General features: G+C 33.3%; 1 protein-coding gene across 2 annotated transcripts in view; it reads right to left on the bottom strand.

The window, feature by feature from the left end:
- The window catches only part of TBCK (TBC1 domain containing kinase), a 263,198-nt gene that overhangs the window by 138,871 nt on the left and 102,094 nt on the right, over positions 1–22,233 (bottom strand). For both annotated transcript variants that reach the window (XM_066278774.1, XM_066278773.1), the window contains exons 15-20: positions 21,050–21,148; positions 19,002–19,064; positions 18,388–18,514; positions 16,754–16,804; positions 15,298–15,381; positions 6,006–6,091 (exon numbers count right to left, since the gene is read on the bottom strand). In XM_066278774.1, coding sequence (XP_066134871.1) covers positions 6,006–6,091; positions 15,298–15,381; positions 16,754–16,804; positions 18,388–18,514; positions 19,002–19,064; positions 21,050–21,148 — 510 coding nt within the window. The remainder of the gene's footprint in view (positions 1–6,005; positions 6,092–15,297; positions 15,382–16,753; positions 16,805–18,387; positions 18,515–19,001; positions 19,065–21,049; positions 21,149–22,233) is intronic.

The raw sequence follows: 22,233 nt of genomic DNA, 5'->3' as shown, positions 1-22,233 counted from the left end.
AATGTGATACTTCCTTTCATGTATCTCTCAGCCAATGTAATGGTGCATTAGATAAATTAGAAACAGAGTGTGTGTGTGGGGTGACTGAAGTAAGGATTTACTAAATCAGGAAACTTTCTGGATATTTAACTTGTATGTATGTGTTCTTAGAAAGAAGGTACTAAAATATTACATTATCATCCCAATTGAATTAATAGGCCTTTGATTTCTAAGATAAGGAAAGTCTCTGTAAGGCAATCAAGCTCTATTGTAAGAAAGAGCTCAACAAGTCATAACTATTCAAGGGTCTTAAAGAATCCAATGTCAGGAGATGGGGTTAGGACTAATGTCAGGGATACCATAGCAAGCAGCAGCCAGACAAAAAAGGACACATCGTAGTACTCTTCAGATGAATTAGGACAGATAAAGAATGGGGGCTCTTGTTATGGAGTATTCTAAATTGCATGTGCTTTCTTAATTTATCTTGTAGCCACATCATGATAAAATCCAAAAAGCTCATTGTCAGTAATCTAAATCTAAAATTTCTTTACATAACAATAACATGAAGGTCAACAATGAATGAACCAATGTTAAATAATGAACAAAACAAATACTAAATACATAAATATTTCTGAGCATTCCTTTCATACTTGATTTTGGTATAAACTCAGCTGAATATAATTTTGAAAATGACAGTGATAAGCTTTTTTTTAAAAAAAAAAGAAAATCACTAGTAGTATAGGCATCCATTAAGATTGCAGTTAAAATGATTTTGCCAGCTCACTTGCTTATCAGTGAATTTGTTTGCTTTATCTTTAGCAATGATAGTAGTTTAAACAAACACATAAAGTATCGAGATACAGCTCTTATCATTTCTCTTAGGGCCACTTGACAATTTTTCAAAATTTACAAGTTGAATGCTATTTACAGCATTTCAAGAAGATAGTTTAAGAATGAAGAAGCGTACTTTCCTGTTCTCATCTCCAAGGCCTGGTGTATTTTCAGAGGCAGAAACATACACCAAGAGAATAATGATAAAAATCACCCTGGCCTCAATTTTGCCAAATATACATTATTCACCCTATTTATATGTAAATCATATAACTACCATGACATGCATAATCTAAGCATCATATCAGTGCATAATATCCTGAACCATTCAAGCTTCAGTGATAGTCAGCATTCAGAGTTCTGTGAAATGGAAATAAGCCAGAAATCACAATCTTTTCTGCAATAGGAGGGAATTTCAATGATGAAAGACTAATGAAGGTTCACTTTGACAGAACTAGTTATTAAGCAACAAAGTCAGCTTGGGATCTTATTATCAAAGTGTCCACCTTCCCCTTGATAATCATCATTTGCATTGTTACAGGTACAGAAAGTACTGTTAATAGTTATTTTAAAAGTAAAACAATGAAGACAATAATTCAAGGGGGGAAAAAAGGAGCACTGCACATATAAACTAATGAAATGTAACTAAAATAAGTGATAACAGACTTAGAAAAATTTACCATTTTATCACAACCCTGACACTACTGGTAACTGTCGACAATCTCCATATTAAAAATATCATAACCCAAAAAACCCCCATAGTTGTCTGTTTTCAATATTAAATTTAAAAAAATAGTTTCAATATTTTCATATTTACAACACATGAGAATCAGGCCAGCGAAACACAATAAAACAAACAAAAAAACAGGATAAAATATTTCAGAAAACAATCTTCCTATACACAATTTAACTTTCTTTGTTAAACACCTTTCATTTGCCCATTCTCTGTGACAGAGAAGAATTGTAGAAAAGGAAAGTTTCTCCAACTTAAGATATACTTTCTCTCCCTTCATTTCACTTTGTTTATTCTAGAATTCTCAACAGTAACAGAACTATTCACTATAGGGTGTTTGGTAATATATGTAGAGTCATTTTTCAAAAATATGTGTAAGCATTTCCTTGAAGGGAGGGTTGCTACAGACCGTAAGTGGCTGGGAGCCAGAGATGCGCAGCACTTGCCATGCACTGGACGTTCTCCCATGCCACATGACTATTAACGTCTCATAAGACTAATCACACTACATATAAAAATCAGTATTACTTTCATAATAATACTTGTATTGAAGCGTTTTTACAAGAAGTTACACAAAAATGCCCTGGTAATTATAGGAGGGGATCATAACAGAGAGGATAAAGAGAATAAAGATATTCTATCAAAATTATTATTAAATAATTAACTCATTTTGTGCAGCAACACATTTAAAACAAACACCAATGTACTCACCTACCCAGATTTAACATTTTGTCACAATTGCTTAAAAAATTTTCTATCAAAGTAATAGATTATCAATAGAATGAAAGGCTCCTTTGAATCACTCAATTAAAATTTCCTCTTTCTAAAATTTATGTGCTGTAGTTTTTATAATTTCTGCAAGAATTCCTTCCTAGATGAAAATGACAAGTGTGACATTCCACATTCAGGGGCTGAGCTTTGATTCCTACCTCCTCTCCATGTAGTTACTTACCTACTTGTACCTGGGCTATTTATTCGATAATCTTTCTTTTCTAACTGACTTATAGAGCCATCTTTGTCACATACCAAATTCCATATACGAGGGGGTCTGTTTTGTGTTTCTTGTTTTACTGGTTTATATTAATATTATTGTATTAATTTTATTTTGGTTAACATTTGCCTGACGTATTTATCTTTTTTGCTAAGACCTTTACTTTTTTGTTTATCTTACATGAATAGTATATAGATGCATTTTTTAAAAATACTGAAAATTTCCTATATTAGGCAATCTAATATTCCTCACTTATTTTTTATGTTCTTTCAGTTTTTTTAGGATTAATTGACTTTTCTTTGTTCTATACACCCCCATTCTATTGGTTTAAAAGTTATATATTCTTTTTCCATTCTTTTAGTGATTGATTAGCATTAAAATTTTAATATGCATTCTTTTACTTCTACCTTTCTTGGGAGAAGAGACACTGACTGCCCTTTGTTCTAAATTATCTTTCCAAATATGATTATAAAGAACAGCCTTGGAAAATAGAAACAGACTTTCTTTTTACAGCAAAGGACAGGTTTCCTTATATAGCCTTGGAAGAAAAAGATAGTGTTTTTTTCTCTCTAAAGCAAAGGGAAAGCATGCTTAATGTCAATTTTTTAAAAAATTCAAATTCCCTGAGCTCAGGTTCCCTTTCCTACAATGTAATTCATTGCATGTGCAGGTATCATCTGGACTCTACTTTGTCAATGGGATTGGGGAGCAAGGGGAACCAACACAAATATGGGAATGCTCAGGCTGCTTGCTCTGCCATGAGTGATCAAGTCCTTTATCTCTGACCCAGGAATCTTGTGTTTTCTGCCAGTATCCATGAAACAGTAACAGGCTTATTTATTAGCTTTTAAGTAAGGTAAAATCAAGTCCTAGATCTGAAAAGATCCCTGACTTGATATCTAATTATAATGAGCATATTTATTTTACCGTTAAATGGTGAAAACACATCTGAATACTTTTATGCTAAGGTCACACCTACCTTTACTTTTCATGTCATTGTTATCTAGAATGTTATTTCCATCTTGGTATATTAGCCATTCTAAAATTAATTTTACATATAAATATTCAGTAGTCATTGTTTAATTAGATGTACAAACTTGTAAGCATTAGCTTTATTTAAAGAGGGTGGAACAGTGCTTGGCACACAGTAAACACGTAATATGTATTCACATTGTGTTTTAATAATGTTTTCACTCACTACTGCTTCTTATACCATTCAAAATTCAATGTTTCTGAATAACTGAAACAAATATAAATTATTTTTCTTTTGTGGTTTCTTTCTTAATACCATCTGTATCATGAATATGTCAAAGAATTGAACAGACTGGCTTTATAATTTTATAAATTTTTTTACACACAAATTATTTTTGTTAATCTATAACAGTAACTAAACCAGTGTGCTTTTCTTCAGTACTGAGCACAATTAGATGCTGTCAGGAAAAATTCTGGAACTAATTATCCCTTCTTTTTGTCTGTACTTACCAATAATTACTAATATTTTTTTCCCTTCAAAGTCTAACAGTTACCAAGTTGGCAGTGGCACCTTTACAATTTCTTCAATGCTAGTCATAAGATTCAATGTAATATTGTCTTGTATCATAAAATGAGAAAGTTGGGGTTATATAAAAATGAATACTTAAATGAATATTTAGCATGCAAATATATGTACTGGTTAATTTTTTACAAGGTTTTTGATCTGTATCCATAATTATAATAAGGCTTGACCTTATTTATATGCTTGTTTTATAATATATATATGTTCTTTTGGAGTACTCATTAAATAAATCATGTATTCAAATAAAAGGCACTTATTCATAAGCCTAGAAGCAAGTTACACTGCACATATTAAGGATAGTTACTTGTTCGAAACCCTGGGCTTGCCAGGTCAAGGCACATATGGGAGTTGATCCTTCCAGCTCCTCCCCCTTCTCTCTCTCTGTCTCTCCTCTCTCTCTCTCTCCCCTCTCTAAAATGAATAAATAAAAATAAAAATTAAAAAAAAAAAAAAAGGATAGTTACTTTAGGCCTGGTGAGCACATACCAGTCAGAGCAATGAGTAATGAAAAGGCGTGAGCACACCTAAGTTTCAGTCTCCATTCTTCCAGTGGAAGAGGAACCAGACTGAAGGCAGAGGGCTGTCAAACATGTAAAATGAAACTTTTAATTCTGTGACTAATTCGTTTTGTTACCTTCTCTAACACTAAATTCTTAACTATTTAAACACTGAAATTATCTAGTTCATATACTGTATAGACTGATTTTGAGAATCAAATGAAATAAAGTTTATGAACAACTTCAAAGCATTCAGTAAGTATTATAAGTGTTACTGTTGAAACATTAAATGTATTAATGGAATATTAATATAAACATCTTTCACCCTTAATCTCGACCATTGACAAGTCTCTGAATATAAGTGCTAAGAGAAAAGGCATGATGAGAAAACAAAGATGTTAACAGGAAATAAGGAGAAATCTATCTCAAAAAGAATTTTTGAGGTGTACAGAAGCCTATGATACTACATACAGTCTAACTTTCTCTTAGAAGAGGCTTGACCCATTGTCACATACTGCAGATGAGTAACAGGCCAAGCCCTACCCTCGCTACCCTTTACAAGTCAACTCTGACTTTTAGCTTGATAAAGACTATGGAGAAGCTAATGAAGAAAGCCAAAATCTCATAAAACTTCCAAACTAACAAATCAAGCAAAACATAAAAGTACTTAAGAATTCGGTTAAGTTCAAATTTCCTACTTCTACAAAAGCAGGTCCAAGTATCATAAAATCCAAGTGAAAACCTTTCATAGCACAGTGTAATATAACACCAATACTAATGTGTTTTTCAAAACAATTTGATAGTGTTCAGTATGTTAAGAAAAATAAGATACTTTCCCTTTACTTGAAGGGAGAATATGGCAGGTAACCACAAAGACTTTATAACAGAAGATTCTAATTAGTAGCAGGACCTTGTTCAGATACAGACTTCTTATGACAACAAAAACTTTAAAAACAGCAATCTTGGGCCCTGGCTGGTTGGCTCAGTGGTAGAGCGTCGGTCTGCGGGCAGGAGTCCCGGGTTTGATTCCCGGCCAGGGCACACAGGAGAAGCGTCCATCTGCTTCTCCACCCCTCCCCCTCTCCTTCCTTTCTGTCTCTCTCTTCCCCACCCACAGCCAAGGCTCCACTGGAGCAAAGTTGGCCCGGGCACTGAGGATGGCTCCATTGCCTCTGCCTCAGACGCTAGAATGGCCCTGGTTGCAACAGAGCGATGCCCCAGATGGGCAGAGCATCGCCCCCTGGTGGGCATGCCGGGTGGATCACAGTCGGGCACATGCGGGAGTCTTTCTGACTGCCTCCCCGTTTCCAACTTCAGAAAAATACAAAACAAACAAAGAAACAAAAAAACAGCATTCTTCTGTGCTATCAGTTTCTGCTTCATTTTTTTACCTCATTCATTAATGCACCAGGTACTTACATCTGGAATAAATCCAATCTCATTGAGATGATTGCTCAGCTCTGGATCATGGAATGCGATCATCTGAGAGAACACAGTCAAATATTCTGAAATGACAATAAAGGTTAAGACAGTCATTGTTTTCACACAGTATCTTAAATAAATACATTAAATTCACACAAATTACAGTTTTATTTACATTCTGAATGAAATTTCATTTCTCCATGAAGATACTTTAAGAGTTAATTTTTGTTTTGTTATCACTTCAGTCACATACTGCTAATTACCAAATATACCAACAAATTATGATACAACTTATTTTCTAACTTGAGAGCTATGAGTTCATTTCTTTAGTCATAAATTATATGCATAATGTTTTTCTATTAAGTTCTACAAATACATTTTCTTTAGTAATATTAAATTGCATTTATTTTATGTTCAGAAAGTGTAACAGATAAAGAACACATTATAAGCAGTCATAATAGAATAATTATGCCTCAAATTTGTTTATATGTACAGAGAGTTCTAACTTATTTCCTTCTGACATTATGCATTTGGCATATTTAGAAATAGGAATTAACAGAATATTAATCATAAAATAGGAATACAGTAGGTAATTAAATGTTGATTCTAATCTTATACTAATTCATAGGGTTCAGTTGGAATGAGAATATTTTTTTCAATAATTTACTATTATAGCCAATATACTTACTATGTACAAATATAAATGATATACCTTTAACAATCTACTCAAGGGCAAGAAACCATCATTTTTTACATATTAAAAAAAATTAAAAACATTTCAAGAAGTTCAATTTTTTTCTTTATGAGGCAGAAACAACAGTAACCCAATGAACATTTTCCCTTAATAACCTCAACTCCTGCCTTCATTAAAGCCATAAATCTATTTTTAAAGCCAATTATTTGGTGAAAATAGCTTCTAAATATAATAAATATAATGTCTACCTCTCAGTTTTTTGTTTTTCTTTTTTTGGGTTTTTTTTTTTTGTATTTTTCTGAAGCTGGAAATGGGGGGAGAGACAGTCAGACAGACTCCCGCATGCGCCTGACCGGGATCCACCTGGCACGCCCACCAGGGGCGACGCTCTGCCCACCAGGGGGACGATGCTCTGCCCCTCCGGGGCATGGCTCTGCTACCACCAGAGCCACTCTAACGCCTGGGGCAGAGGCCAAGGAGCCATCCCCAGCGCCCGGGCCATCTTTGCTCCAATGGAGCCTTGGCTGCGGGAGGGGAAGAGAGAGACAGAGAGGAAAGAGGGGGGGGGGGGGGTGGAGAAGCAAATGGGCGCTTCTCCTATGTGCCCTGGCCGGGAATTGAACCCGGGTCCCCCGCACGCCAGGCCGACGCTCTACCGCTGAGCCAACCGGCCAGGGCCCCTCTGTTTTTAAAATTCTTTATTTTTAGTATTTCAAGAAATAGTATAAAACTTTTGACTATTTGTTAGCATGAGTAGCTTTCCCTTATTTTCCACAATTAAAACTTTGCTTCCAATGTCCACAACTATTTTATAATCATTTACCTATAAGCAATGTCACATATTTTACAAAGAAAAGTATCAAGGCCAAAAAGAAAAGATGGTGCTGTATTCAATACCACAATAAAGCTAAATTATATATCTAATGTGAAATTGTACCATGAGCGCTATATAAAAAATTGGTTAATACTTTTGATGATTATTTTTCATGAGTTGATGGTTATTCTACTGCAACGAAATTCTTTCTATCTATCCACTGTCTCATATTTTCTTGTAAAAACAATAACAAAAAAAAAGTACAATTAAATCAGTTTCATGAGTTATAGACTGAAGATCCCAAGGTCCCAGGAACTTTTGGGGTTTAACTTTTATTTAACTCTTTTTTCTCCTTCCAGTTAGTGATGGCATATTTATAATCCTAATTTATCCAAAAGTCAGAGGTATGTAACATCAACAATCATAAGAAACTAACTACATGTTGATGAAACCATATAGTTATTAATTTATTAAAAAGCATGCTTGATTTTAAACTAGAAAACTATAACTCAGGCAATTTTACATAACTATTCTTGTTTACTAAATATCATCCTTATTTGAACCCAATAAAAGATAATAACTAGGTGGGATTACATGGCTAATTAAGGATCTGATGAAGAAACCTAATTTATCATGAAAACATTTTGCTTATGTTCTGCTAAAAATTAATGGCTGGATTTATATATGTGTTCTAACATATAGATAATATGTACAAATAACTACATGTATACATTTTATATATTACATATCAAATATTTAATATATATATAAATATAGTTATATGCAAATATATTGGAAATCTTGGTTGCTCAGGACAGGTGTGTTTTTTTTTTGTATTTTTTCCAAAGTGAGAAGCGGGGCGAGGGGGGCAGAGATGCAGACAGACAGACTCCTGCATGTGCCCGACTGGGATCCACCCGACATGCCCACCGGAGATGATGCTCGGCCCATCTGGGGCATTGCTCTGCTGTAACCGGAGCCATTCTAGCACCTCAGGCAGAGGCCATGGAGCCATCCTCAGTGCCCGGGGCCAACTTTGCTCCAGTGGAGCCTTGGCTGCGGGTGGGTAAGAGACACAGAGGAAGGAGAGGGGGAGGGGTGGAGAAGCAGATGGGCGCTTCTCCTGTGTGCCCTGGCCAGGAATCGAACTCGGGACTTCTGCACGCCAGGCTGACGCTCTACCACTGAGCCAACCGGCCAGGGCCAAGACAGGTTTTAGAATTATTTACAATATGGCTTGTTATATTTAGAAAAATCTTACTTTAAAGGGGGTGGGGATAAGATAGTCACATGACGCAAGACATTCTTATAAATGACAAAGCTGTACAGTCAATGTATTCCCTATCATTTCCCAAAATCCCCAATACCCTATCATTAAATCATTCATGACAAAGAAATGCATTAAAGTGGAAATATATAATGAACTGTCTCTCCAACTATATAGTAAAGTTGCATATTTTCTCACTCTTTGTTACTGTTTGATGAGATAAAAGTTTTATATTATACTCTCATTTGACAACTGGACTTTAGACTTTAATGTTGGTCCTCTTTCTTCCCTTTCCCTCAAAGACTTTCCGGATGTCCATGTGTAGTATAATCATATATCCTAGTTTACCTAGGAGAGTCTCAATCGCTATCGTAGACTCATTGTCTAGTGCACTTAGTGCCCCTTTTAACTCTTAAAAATGTCACAATTTATTATTCATCCTAGCTATAGGTGGCACTATATTAAATGGGACATCATAACAAAGAAGATGCAGCCCTTACCCTACAAAGAATTAGAAAGCTATGGAAGGAAACAAAAAATTAGGTAAATTTTCACCCAATTTTCTTTCCAAGGTTTGTATGATATCTCCCTCCATCTTTCCTTTTCTGATTTAGGGCCATCACATCTTACAGTGGTCCAAATGTGAATATACCTTGGATTTATAAACAGTATAGAACATGTGTAATGTGCCAAAATTTCAATGATTGCTTTGGTGAACAAGACACAGTAGAATGACTTCAAAGAACAGTGTAAAAGTTTCATAGGCCAATTCTCTGGGTTGCTCCTTTCGTAAGTGCAAAATGAGGTCAACATATAGTTGGGTTTTCCACAAAGGATTTGTTCCTATTCTTATAGCTAAGTGGCTGCCTGCTTCTTCACTTGCCTAAAGCTGCCTTTTCCTTCTTCAATACCATAACTGTTCTGAAAATTACAAACCTATGTTCCAATATTTCTGAAACTGTATTCAATGTATCTTTTTCAAATTCTTTCATTTTTAAAATACAACTGGTACTCTAACATTCTAAATCTTAAAATAATTATAGTAATTAGGTAATCTAAAGGACAAACCCCTGAGTTATTAAATTAGCATACTATTTTTTAAAGTTCCTGGGTATTGGTACTTTATCAATTCAATAGAAACATTACAGGTGAAATTTTGATAGTGCTAAAAATGATGACTATTAATTTAGGCCAGAAGTAAATACATTTATTACCTTTTTCAAATAGTCTGCAGTAAATAGTAACCAGTAAATAGCAACCATGGTTAAACAAACAAATAAACAAACCCAGGATATCTTGACTAAACAGATAATTTTTCTCTCATTAAAAGAGGCAAAATATTTTATAGTCTTATATATATGTAAATCATATATTTTATGAAGGGCTTTAAAATAAAAAATTAAAGTTGCTATTGAATATAGAAACTTTTTATTTCTGTAGAGACAAATGACTAAATGAATATGCAATTCTACAATCTGCTATTGATCAGTTTCATATGACATATGGATTTTCCAAAACTTGGGAAAAAATGTGCTGTGATATATATGTCAAACAAAATAAATGCTACTTTGAAGCTTAAACCTTAAAATACCATAAAAAAAATAGTGGGGAAGGACAAAGAGGGAAACCAGTAAGATGAAAGCTGAGTATTTCTAATTGCAAACTTAAAATAAATATAATAAAAAACCCCACCATTCTTCCATAAATTTTAATAACCAATACTCTGTACTGTTTCAGCTCCTTCTTCAGCTCTCCATCCCTCTCCTTCTGACTCCATGCACCAGCTTTGACTGCTGGTTGTTTGATCAACTCCTTTTAATGCAATACTCTTCTTTGTTCTCTGTCTTAAGAATGTCTTTCTCCCTTTTCACCAAATTCTTACTTAAATTTCAAATTCACGAATAAGTATCCTCTGTGTTATGAAACCTTTCCATAACACATACCATTTCTTCCCTTTGCCACAAAAAAAGTAAAAAAATCAAAATAACCTCCTCCTCTTCTTCCTCTGTCCCAACACAGTAATATATAATAGTAATATGTATACTTATCTCATTGACTTACAATTAGTTACCTTTACATTTATTTCCCATTATGGGCTACAAAATCCCTTGGAAAAGGATTGAATGTCATTTACTTTAAGAACCTCAATTCCTTAAGCAGTGCTTGGCACAGTTAATACAGAGCAATTATTTATTGAAATACTAATTGAAAGTATGCTTTTTTATATAAAATATAGAGTCAATATAAAAAATAAACAATTTAAATCACCATGTCTATTGTTTCTTGGGAAAATGTACATGTGAAATTTTTCATAATAACATTTATTGTGGTTTAAAAAGTTTTAAAATTAATTACCAATTCAAGATTTTAAACAAATTTATGGAAGTTATAATTGATAAAATTATTAATACTACAACAAATAATTTTGGAGAGGTATTTTAATTATAATATTGAATGTTTGAAATACATTACTGATTAATTAAACTAAAGAGAGTCTTTTCTGGCTTTTCTGACCAGTTACTCCAAATTCATATGATGTACACTATGGTTTCTCTTGAATTTTCATAAATTAAAGACTAACTTGTTTATTTGTGTAATAAACCTTTTAACAGTGTACTAAAGAAGTCTGTCATTAAAAGTGTGAAAAGTCAATTTTTTTCATGTTGAAAATTCATTATCAATAGATAACTATACAGTTTCTGCAAAGTGAAACTATTAGTGGAAAAATGAAACCTTTTAGAAGTAAATAATTTCTGTATTTTAAAATATCTATATAGAACCAAAATAGAAATCAACATAATAGAAGCTATCTAATATGGCCCTTTGAAAGTTGGTCATCTAGGCATCATCCAGCCATCTAATAAATATAACCAATTCATTTCATCAGTTCTGTTTTAAATGCGTTTTGAAGATTCTCCAAATATTTTCATCTCTCTTAAAGTACAGAAATCTAGCTAGGCACTATGCTTTAATAGGGAACTGTCAAATTTGGAAAAAAATTATTTCCAGGCTCTTAGATATGAAAGTTCAGTTAATATTACAAGTTCATGTTAGTTTTAAAAATAGTATTATATTGATGACTTATATTTATATTTAACTGAGGATTAAGGAATCACCTTTTGTGTTGCACATCTACTAACATGATTATTTTCTACCTTTAATGTTTTCAGTTTGTCTTTAGTCACTATTTGACAAATTATTTACATTGCATACAGCCTCTGAAATCTCTTTGTATCATCCAAGTTGCTTTAAAACTCTTTTTTTTTTTTTTTACCAGCATAAATAATTTATTGCAAATTTTTTAATATCATACTAGAGTGGGCCTGACAATTCACTCATGATTATTCTGGGATGGCAGGAGCAGGAGGTAAGGCATGTAATAAAAAAAAGTGCAGTACGTGAAGACAGGTTGCTGAGGGTCAGACCTTATGCTGTGGCCTACTGGTTATCAACGTGAATCAATTAAGCTACCTTGGGCAAGAAGTAATGGAGCCAGGCCATGAACTTTCACTTCTCTTTTGGCCAGTGTACCCCAGGTTTCTGGACCTCCCCCATGCTTCCTCATTCATGGTTCTGTGGGGGTGAGGAGAGTGTGGAGGGTTAATAAGATTTCTAGTTGCCAGACTTATTGGTGCTACTGGTTGACCATGGGGTCCCCAGTCTAGTTCTCGGTTAGGGAAAGCCTACAAGAATTTGGCCTACACTGAAGTTTTTTCAGACAAGAATCACAAGAATCTTAAAGAGCACACTGTCTTGTTTTGTTGATAAGTGCCATTCTGACTGGTGTAAGGTGATATCTCATTGTGGTTTTAATTTGCATTTCTCTAGTGATTAGTGATGTTGAGCATTTTTTCATATGCCTATTGGCCATCTGTATGTCCTCTTTGGAGAAGTGTCTATTCATCTCTTTTGCCCATTTTTGGATTGGGTTGTTTGTCTTCCTGGTGTTGAGTTTTACAAGTTCTTTATAAATTTTGGTTATTAACCCCTTATCAGACGTATTGTCAAATATGTTCTCCCATTGTGCTGGCGAGGATGTGGAGAAAAGGGGACCCTCCTGCACTGCTGGTGGGAATGCAGACTGGTGCAGCCACTGTGGAAAACAGTATGGAGATTCCTCAAAAAACTGAAAATCGAACCGCCTTTTGACCCAGCTTTTAGGAATATACCCCAAGGACACCATAGAACGGCTCGAAAAGGAGAAATGCACCCGCATGTTTGTGGCAGCATTGTTCACAATAGCGAAGATCTGGAAACAGCCCAAGTGTCCGTCAGAGGACGAGTGGATTAAAAAACTTTGGTACATATATACTATGGAATACTACTCAGCCATAAGAAATGATGACATCGGATCATTTACAATAGCATGGATGGACCTTGATAACATTATACGGAGTGAAATAAGTAAATCAGAAAAAAAACTGAGATGAATCCATACATAGAAGGGACATAAAAATGAGATTCAGAGACATGAACAAGAATGTGATGGCAACAGGGGCGGGGGGGTTGGGGGAGGGGGGAGGGGGTGAAGAAGGAGAGAGGGGTTAGGGGAGGGGAGGGGCACAAAGAAAACCAGATAGAAGGTGACAGAAGACAATTTAACTTTGCGGGAGGGGTATACAGCACAATCAAATGTCAAAATAATCTAGAGATATTTTCTCTCAACATATGTACCCTGATTTATCAATGTCACTGCATTAAATTTAATTTAAAAATATTAATATTAAAAAAAAAAAGAGCACACTGTCTATTTTATAAAAAACATTGATAAGTGTAATAAAAAAACTATGAATAAGTATGGAATGCATCCCGATATCATGATGCAAAACACACTCTTACAGAACATCATTTCATAAATTCTTAGAGGGTAATATTGCATGACTCTTGAGGTTGGATGGCTTTTACTAAATTAACCTACAAGGAATAAACAACTTTTTTCCTACAAAACATACTCATCCTTGACTATAAAAGTCAAAGTAAAATGTTGTTGGTCTAAAAAAGATTCTTAAATTAATCCCAACTGTATACAAGTCCATATTCTAGGGACACACAAGGTTTTAGGCATATCCATTTCAAATCATTTCTAAATACAAATATAAATCAATAGAATTTATATTTCAAAGTTAACATAAAGTCACTGGAACATTTATATCAATTTCTAGCACTTATTTATGTTGTAGACACAGAACTATGAACATGCCTTGGTGTGCCTGTAAACACAAACATACATTTTTCTAAAAGTTTAGATTATTTTATTCTATACTTAATGTAAATCATACTGGAAAATAAATGGTTTTATGTGCTAAGCTATTTATCTATATTCTTTCCTCCTATTTTTAGTCTATCTTCTTAATTTCCATTGCAATTTCAACCTGCTTTCTAGTTATTTTTTCATTATAATGATTTTTGATACTCTTAAAGCTCTGTAGTTTTTCTGCTTCATGCATTCAAACTCAGTGAATTGTATAAAGCCTAATGATATAAATGTAAATAAAACAAAGCACTAATTTCAAGATGTCGAAAATTTAGTAGAATTAAGAAGACATATATTATAAATAAAAAGTCTAAATGAATGCTATGCAACCAGCTTTGTAACCTGTTCCAAAAAAATACAAAAATATAAGAAAATTTCTTGCCCTTAAAACATTTAGATTCTTGTTGAAAAGATAAGACATAATATATAATCCCATGATAATATTAGCAAAGTAATTGTAATAATAATAACAGTAAAGTAGTAATAAAAATAAGAATAATAAAGCAAAATACCCATTAGCATTATCAAATGTTTCTAGGTACTATACATTGACATATTTTATTACATTTAACTTTTACAAAACTTTTATTTTTAGATATGAGAAAAATTATACCCAGCAAATTTATTTGACCAAGATTATACAATAAGTAACCAAGTTTAAATCTGAAACAAAGTTTGCCTGATTCAAAAGTTTGTTATTAACTTTTGTTATACTGCTTCCAAAAAGGAGTTCAGAATATTATATTAAAAGTTTGACTGTGGCTAGCATAATCCTAGAAGAATTCACAAATGGGTTATGCTATGACGAACTCTGAAGGAAGGTGTATGTTTTAGGGAAGTAGAAGACAGAGGGAGAATATTTTGAGTGTTCAAGCATGGGAAATGACATGAATGAGAAGTGTTTTTATTATTCCATTTATTTACATAATTAAATGCTGTTTAACCTTTTTACTAATTCATAATAGGCTTGCTCAATGGTGATACTTTTTGCAGGTGATTTTAATTGTGAGAAAGAAAAATAGCAGGACTTTTTTCTTAATCCAGCATGCCTAAATTCTAACTGAACTGAGATCAGATATTACTCAGTCAGAAAAATACTATCATTCTTTGTGGTTTGGAGTAAAGACACAAATGATCTCTTCACTGGCTTTAGTGAGTGTTATCAACCTATTTTACTGGGTCAAAATCATAAATTTATTTGAGTTTTGGTTATTTGACATAAGTACATTACCTTAAAAAAAAGGAGAGACATTTGCTTACCTTGTATTACATGTGAGTTATCTTTCAAGAAGAAGTTATACAAGTATTTGGGAATAAAAGCGGACATACACGCATAAGCCAAGGCTAAGAAAGAACAAGGGAAAGGCATATAGCAAATTAGTTAATGGTGTAAATGTTCAGTAGTCATTCGCTCACTTATTACACATTTCTTGAATCTACTATGAAACATAAGTTATGTTAACAATTCATGGAAACACAAATTTAAGGACAAAACAATCCTCTGCTCTTTAAGACAGAAAATACTTAGGACAACAAAAAATAATCACTTACTAACTTTTCATTTTCAAACTACTGTAGAAATTGTTATTCCACAATAATAAAAACCTTAATTAGCTATATTTTACAATTTGTTTTTAAAAAAATCTCTTAACATGGCATTAATGACCTAAACAAACCTTAAGATCTTTAATTTTTGTTGATGCAAACAAAAAAACCTGAGCTTGGATTCAGAAACACTAGTAGTAAATTTTTCTTTTAAATACAGATTGCTTACTATTCTTGGATAAATATGTGTGATAATGGACTGTACCTAACTAAAAATATCAACCTTGTTAAATACAGATAATGAGACTAAAAACTTACAGTCTAGATAATGAAAAATATCATACAACAGTACATTTTTAAACCAATTCAAAATGTAAAATTTCAGTTTTCTGGGGTTATGCTATCTCTGCTCATTTCCAGAAATCTATGCAAAATTTGACATTAAACAGAATTTGAAAAAAATGGATATTCTAAGATTGAGGCATATATATATATAGATAGACAGATAGATATAGTAATTTCTGTATTGATATCTTTAGAGATTTGAGTCAGGTAAGTGTAACAAATATTTACTGAAAAATCTACTATAAAAAAGATGTAATGGGAATAGGAAACAGAAAAAAGTCAATCATTTAAGAAAGCTGCTAAACGAAAAGAGGATTACTATGTTAAAATATAAAGAGCTATAATATGAAACATACACACAAATACTTTCCTGAAATACAAAGTACTGGGTTTAGGAGGGAGAATGAGAAAGGTTTTCATTTAGGAGGTGGTAATTGAAAATAATAGGCTTTGGAGTTATAAGATTAATATTGATTTCTTTATAAAATTGTTTAGGAAGTACAGTATACATAGACTAAAACTAATCTCTAAAGAAGTAAAAATTTTTTCAATGCTTCATAAAAATGATCACCAAAGTAGATGAATGTATTAGAATAATCAGAGTCTCCCTAAATGTTTAGTCACTGACTGATCACAACTGAAGCTCTCCAATAATAGTCTTCAAATCCTCTAAAATTATGTAACAGATTACTTCACAGATATTTATAGTATCTCCTAGGAAGAAAGCAAGAACCTTACAATAAAAACAAAACCTTTCATGTTTGAATAAGATATTTTAGAATAATATGCATCATGATTTATTTAAATGATAGATAAATAGGCTTACCTTCATTATTGAAATTTAAATACAGGAATGGAGCACAAAGTGAGTCAAGACCTTACGGGGAGGGGTTAAAGAAAAGAATTCAAGTAAATGTAATTAAATAGAATTGTAGATATATACCTTATTCAGTTCTCTGTATTCCTTCTATATAGATTAAGCATTATAAATACTTCTTATCTGGAAATATATTGTAGAGAGTAACTGACAGTGACTCGCCCGATATAAATCAGCTATTATATCAATATTAATATGAGTTGAAGAGAGAACTATACTAATAGAAAAATGTAAAAATAATAGAAAGCTTGGGATCCCATATCTGACCCTGTGCGTTCTTGGCAAACTTAACATCACCAAGCATGTTTCCTCATAGGAAAGATCTATCTTACATGTTTCTTTGGTGTCACAGAAAAAGATCCTTTAAAGTATTTACTGTGAAGTAAGTACAAATATATGATGTCTTCCTTTTATTGATGATAATGCTGTTCATGTTTCAAGACTAAAAGAATATACAGAAATCTATCTACTATTGTTAGGAAGATACAGAACTCCTCTAAAATGAACAGAGCTAGGAAAACTAATAGCTTCATTTTTTTAAGTTTGGCCAGAAATAGGGAATTGTAATATTAAAAAACAAAACAAAACAGAAAACCACCATTCATTACAACAAATTAAAATATAGAACTAGGCGAAATGGGTTTCTCATTCATGAATTTATCAATGACCACAAAAGTAATAATGAGAAAGGTAAAAATCAAGAATATGGATTAATAAAGATATATTTTTTTTCTTTTTTTTTTTTTTCTGAAGTTGGAAACGGGGAGAGACAGTCAGACAGACTCCTGCATGCACCCGACCGGGATCCACCCGGCACGCCCACCAGGGGCGACGCTCTGCCCACCAGGGGGCGATGCTCTCTGCCCCTCCGGGGCGTCGCTCTGCCACGACCAGAGCCACTCTAGCGCCTGGGGCAGAGGCCAAGGAGCCATCCCCAGCGCCTGGGCCATCTTTGCTCCAATGGAGCCTTGGCTGCGGGAGGGGAAGAGAGAGACAGAGAGGAAGGAGGGGGGGGGCGGGGGTGGAGAAGCAAATGGGCGCTTCTCCTATGTGCCCTGGCCGGAAATCGAACCCGGGTCCCCCGCACGCCAGGCCGACGCTCTACCGCTGAGCCAACCGGCCAGGGCTATTAAAGATATTTTAAAAAAATAACAAATATGATAGTTTAGGGTGATATTCTATTCCTCAAGTCCTAACAAACAGTTAAGCATAAATTAAAAATCATTAAATGGTAAGAATATCAACTAACCTCAAATTATTTGTTATAAAATTATTTTGTTATTTTCATAAGCACTGAAACAATGTACTCACAGATTACAGTCACACAGTGTTCTGTTTTCCTAATGAATATAATGGCGAATTGTCGCATTAAATATACCTTTAAATGATATCTTTTTGGCATTTAAGCAAAGTTTTTAAAAAAGTTCTTATGTAAACCTTTCAGTAAATGCATCATAGCTTTAGTATTTTCTCAAAGCCAAGAATGTTTTTATATTTCACTTCAGTTTTTAAAAATCTTTCAGTCTTGCGATGTGCTCCTAATACTTCAAAAGGAGTTGTAATGATTGGGTAAAAAAAGTTACCTTGCCAATACACAAGATCAGGATGGGACACTACCCAGGCTTTTAATACACGTCTAAATTTTGCATGGCCTTCTGGTGATGATAACAGTTCATCATACTGATGACAACGAGGAATGTCCACTTCAATCTGTTAAACAGCAAAACAATAAGATAAAATTGTGATCTCCAATAAAACCCAGGTAAAGAAACAAAGACTATGTTATACACTTCATAGTAGACCACCTACATAATCCTGGTGTCTAAAGTTTTTGAATTTTACATTAATATTCTGGAAACAAAGAAAAGGTTTGTATACTTAAGGAAAACAAATCATTTCTTTTGAAAAGGTATGTATTAATATCATTTCTAAAAAAAAAATCTTCCTTTACAACTTGGTCAAACCAAAGAGAAAATTCTATAGATAAAAAAATATAATTATTAAGAAATGTTAATTGGCTTGGACTCTTAGGGATGGTCCTAACTCAGTAACTTATGGTCATAAAAGTCATGCTTACTCTAAAAGTATATGAATATGATGGCTGCTGAGCATAATGAAGAAAATTTCCTCTTGCCTTTCTATAATTTAAAGACTTGGAAAAATTATCTTAGTTTGTTTAAGAAAATCTAAATCGTACTTGTCTATCTGTAGGAATTGGAGTATCTTTATCAATTGCATCATACTTGGCATAAATAGCCCCCTGCAAAAAAATGAGAGAATAATATTAGTTGATCATATCTTTGATAAATTATTAATTTAGGCCAACATACTTCTTATAAACATCTATCTTATCTATCGTTGAAACCCACCCAATTATAGATAGTCATATTACAACCAAAGTGTACCTCTCAGAAAAATTTTCCACAGTTTTATACTATGTGATGAAAGTCTGTGACAATCTGCCATTTTGTTCCAGAAGACAAATGTGTTGGATAAGTCGTGTAACTAGTGAGTATGCTTAGCTAAAAACGCCTAGCCTCAACAACAAAACACAAACTTGTTCTCTACTCATTCTTAACTCATGGTTTTGAGAAAAAAAATTTAAAATGTTGGGGCACACAAAAGGCTATCCCATAAAAAATTTTCCTGTTAAAGTTGGTAATGAAAGCAAAAATAAAGTGGAACTATTGAAGAAAGTGGTAGTTTAGGATCAGGAAGAAGTTTGAAATAAAATGAAGAGTGGAATGCCATGTAGGTATGGAATCAGTAAGGGACTAAACAGATCATTTACATCTTTTTGTTATACTGGTACAGAAGGAATAATTGAATAAACACTTAAAATTTTAATCATATTCACCAAGACCAAGCACAGAACAATTCTTATTACTTTGGTTTACTGAAATGGTGTAGAAAAGTCTGTATTTGGGGTTCAAATTGTGAAATTATTTGCTGTATCAACTTCTATGGGTACATCAATTTAATGACAGATTTATACAAGACTTCATAAGTCCTCTTGAACTTGAGCATCATATGGTTCTACAATTTTAACTATTAACATATAGTATATGGAACAGTAGGTAATTTTGTAAAGCAACTCAAAGATGTTTGCTAAATCTCATCAAAGAAATCAGAAATAAAGAAAATGCTTTTAACAGGGAGTTTAAAAGAATCAAATAGTTGAGGAAATGCAGGAAAAAATGTATAATGGATATCCGTAAGATATTGATAAGAGAATATCTGAAGGCAGGATGATAAAGAAATTGACTGAAAATAAGAAAAGGCATGAGAATTTGGCTTAATATCATGACTGCTATTACTAGAGTTCTCTGTTAATACTGCAAGTCATCCTAGTAATTTTGTGACACCTCTCCTTTTCTCACTGCTACATATTAGGCATGTACAAGACAAAGTCATTATTTGTCTTGGCAGCATGGTTCTTATGAGACAAATGTGCCCCAAAAGCACTAAATTATGTTAATAATTTTTGATAAGGTTCAAATGGGAGTTCAAATCTTCAAACTTAGAGCTACTTACAAATAGGTAATTTTATTGTGAAATAACCATACTTTATAGGATAATACACTTATAACTGGTATATATATTCCTAAAATAATCTGATTTGAAAATTAATAACCAAGATAATTTCTATAAGCCCCATTAAATGAAAGATTAAATAATATAAATCCAGCAAGCCATCAATTATATTTTGCTATTCTATTCTTTTCCTCTATTCCTTTCACTTAAAATTGCCAAATATTCTCTTTCTTTTTTTAGTGAGGAGGGGAGGCAGAGAGACAGACTCCCACATGCCTCCAGACTGGGATAGGGGGCAAGCTCACTAGAGGACAATGCTCTGCTCATCTGGGGCTGCTGCTTTGTTGCTCAGCAACTGAACCGTTTTTTCTTTAGTGCCAAGGCAAAGGCCATGAAGCCATCCTTATTGCCTGAAGCCAACTTGCTCAAATCAATCAAGCCATGGCTGCAGGAGGAGAAAAGAGGGGGGGGGGCAGGAGAAGCAGATGATTGCTTCTTCCGTGTGCTCTGACCAGGAATTGAACCTGGAACATCCACATGCCAGGGTGATGCCCTACCACTGAACCAACCTGCCAGGGCCAAAATTGCCGAATAATTTACTATATAACTATCTAACAACTTGAAAAATAAATATTTGGGAATACTTTCCTACTTCTTCCTTCTTTCTTAGCACTATTATAATCAACTTCTAACCTTTCTTTTCTTTCTTACCTCAACTCCCAGAAGAGCAGCCCAGGTTAAACCTCTCATAAGTGGAGGAATGTCAACTCTTGCTTCTTTCCAGATTTGATTTTTTTTATATGGATAAGCCTACAGATGAAAAAAGATATAAAAAATATCTCAAATTATCAAGTAGCATATTTTAGTCTAGAAAGTCCTGAATATATACCAGTGATAAAGTTTAAAGAGATCCTTAATAAATTTCTAAGTATCTTTGCTATTATTACTTTGGTATTATTAATACATACAAGTTGGCAGTGGAATGGTTTCCTATATTCTGTAAATCTTGTATAATAGAACCAAAGAGGCAAGCTGTTCTACTGTATGTAATCATTCCTCTCTAATTTGTGATCTGAGAGAATTATCAAGGAGTCATGTGGAGAATACTACTATTAGCCTTATATGAGTTAAATAATGTATGCATAGCACTTTGTAAAATATCTGGTGATACAGAATGTATCCAATAAATATGTTATTGTTATAGCTACTTCCATATCCTTGCATATAAACTTCTCCTTGTATAAATTGGCACTTTAGGAATGAGTTCTAAAAAAGAATTATTAGGACAAAGGGTATGGATGTTGTTAAGGCTCTCCATACAGACTTTCAAATTTCTTCTTTTCTTTTTCAATTGAATTTATTGGGGTAACACTGGGCAAAATAATTATATTGTTTCAGGAGCCAAATTTTACAATACTTATTTGTATACTGTATTGTATGTTCACCATCCTCTCAAGTCAAGTCTTTGTCCACCACCATTTATCCCCCTGATAGTCAATCAATTTGCACTTATTCCAAAGGATGAGCATTCCAATCTTAACCTGACTTACCCACTTTACTAATCTGGTAATAAAACATTAAATTTTTTTCATTCCTAGTAAGCATGATATTTTGAATAGATTTACTGACTAGTTGTATTTCTATTATGTTCTTTATCCACTTCTATTTCAATATTAGTGCTTTTTCCTGTTGATTTTAAAATGTCCTTTAAACAGTATGGATATTAATCTGTTGTCTAATACAATTTTGCATATATTCCTGCATTTTGTTTTTATCTTTTAATTTTATTTACTATGAACATGTATAATTTTTATAATTAAATGTTAATCAGAAAGAATAGGTCATAAGAATTAGTCTTTTCATGACATCAAGATTCCCTAATAATTACCAATGAA

The sequence above is a fragment of the Saccopteryx bilineata genome, chromosome 5 (assembly GCF_036850765.1).
Source record: "Saccopteryx bilineata isolate mSacBil1 chromosome 5, mSacBil1_pri_phased_curated, whole genome shotgun sequence".
Classification (NCBI taxonomy): Eukaryota; Metazoa; Chordata; class Mammalia; order Chiroptera; family Emballonuridae; genus Saccopteryx; species Saccopteryx bilineata.
Note: the sequence above shows the minus strand (reverse complement) of the source record. Positions and strands in the feature narration are given on the sequence as shown.